Below are 1,779 nucleotides of genomic sequence, written 5' to 3'. Positions count from 1 at the left end.
TATTATATATATATCATATTATGTCAAAATACATTTTGTTATACTCTATCTCATTTGTGACATGTTTCTTGGCAAAAGATACTGGAGTGGTTTGCCACTTCCTTCTCTAATTTATTTTACAGACGGGGAAACTGGGGCAAACAGTTAAGTGGCTTGCCCAGGGTCACACATCTAGTACGTGTCTGAGGCCAGATCTGAACTCAGAAAAAGGAATCTTACTCCAGATCCCTAGCTGCCTGTGCCACCTACCCAACTGCTGCTATGTTATATGTCATATCATGTTACACTATATCATATTTGTAATATTATATTTTATTATATATTACATCATATCATATTATATAATATTAAAAAGAAATCAAAATCATTCAGCTATTTAGAGAAGTTCTTTACTCCCCAGAAAATGAAAATACAATACCATAGGATGCATACAATATGATTTGAGAGGATAGGATACAAAATGCAGTGTATAGAAGTCTGGACTTAGAGTCAGGAAGATCTGACTCAGACACCTCCTGAGTGTGTGAACCTGGGCGAGTCACTTAACCTCTTTTGACCTCAGTTTCTTCAACTGTAAAATGGGGATAATAACAGTACCTACCTCCCAGGGTTGTAAGGATCAAATGACATTTGCTAATCGCTTAGCACAGTTCGAGTCACATAGTAAGTGCTATATAAATGCTAGATAGTTTTATTACATAATGTACCACAGCATAATATAATGTAGCACTGCATAATTAATATGGAATATATTGTGTTCAAGTTTTATACTTTATATTTTTACATTAATTGATAATTGATCGTCTTTACTGTATCGAGGTTATTATTCCTGGGCCATACCCTTGCTTCTAGACTGAAGACGCTACGAGAGCAGGCACGGCGTCTCACTGAATTTTCTGAGCAGCATCCTCGGCGCCCAGCCTGGCACTCCCAGCCCATCTGCCAAGCTGTGGAGAGGTCACCCAGTGCAGGTTCCCAGCAGCGCTGCGCGGAAGCACGTCCTCAGTGCGCAGCCGCTGAGTTGGAGGCGGGGTCTCCTGGGACGGCCACGCCCCATGGGAGGAGCGCCTTCGTCCTGGGCCCTGCCCCCTCCCCCGGGCTCGGCTCGCGCTCCCCCGCGTCGCTGAGATCTGTCCTCAGCCTCTTTCACTTTAGGCTCTCGCGCGCGCCCCCGCGTCCAGGCTGCAGGGTTCGGAAGCGCGCCGCGCCGGCGGCGCGCGCTGGGGGGAGGAGGAGTCGGGGGGGCAGCCGCCGCCGCCGGGGCAGGAAGATGGTGGCTAGCGCGCGGGTGCAGAAGCTGGTGCGACGCTACAAGCTGGCGATCGCCACGGCTCTGGCCATCCTGCTGCTGCAGGGCCTCGTGGTGTGGAGCTTCAGCGGCCTGGAGGAGGAGGAGCCCGGAGAGGTGAGGCTTGGCCCCGGGGGTGGGGGCCAGTGGAGGCGTGCTGCTGAGACGCAGCAGCCGGGGGCGGGGGCCGCGGGGGCACAGCTTCGGGAGCGGGACTCGAACCCGGGGCTGGGGCTGCAGGGAGAGCATGGGTGCATGGCCCAGGGTCTGGAGGGGCGGGGGAAGCGAGAACCAGAACCTCCCTCCCCCACCGCCACCCCACTCCAGGAGGGAGCCGAGCCCAGCCCTGGCGGGGGTGGGGGGAGTGGGTCTGGGTTCCAGGAAGTCCTGAAAGGGGGCCTGATAAGGGGTAGGGGGAGAGGAAGAGGAGCAAGAGGAGGAGAGGATCCCCGGGGAGGCAGTGAAGGTCAAGGGGAGGGGAGCAGGCTGCA

The 1,779-nt window shown here is 53.6% G+C and overlaps 1 protein-coding gene across 1 annotated transcript in view; it reads left to right on the top strand.

Moving 5' to 3' along the window:
- Window positions 1–1,181: 1,181 nt before the first annotated feature.
- Window positions 1,182–1,779, top strand: part of XYLT2 (xylosyltransferase 2) — an 18,447-nt gene continuing 17,849 nt past the window's right edge. Inside the window, exon 1 of the mRNA XM_069067549.1 lies at window positions 1,182–1,405. Within this exon, the coding sequence (XP_068923650.1) occupies window positions 1,271–1,405 (135 nt within the window). The 5' untranslated portion in view covers window positions 1,182–1,270. The remainder of the gene's footprint in view (window positions 1,406–1,779) is intronic.

The sequence above is a fragment of the Petaurus breviceps genome, unplaced genomic scaffold, assembly GCF_028583685.1.
Source record: "Petaurus breviceps papuanus isolate PSGF00001 unplaced genomic scaffold, PetGlider_PUasm1.0 90750, whole genome shotgun sequence".
NCBI classification, from domain to species: domain Eukaryota; kingdom Metazoa; phylum Chordata; class Mammalia; order Diprotodontia; family Petauridae; genus Petaurus; species Petaurus breviceps.
Note: the sequence above shows the minus strand (reverse complement) of the source record. Positions and strands in the feature narration are given on the sequence as shown.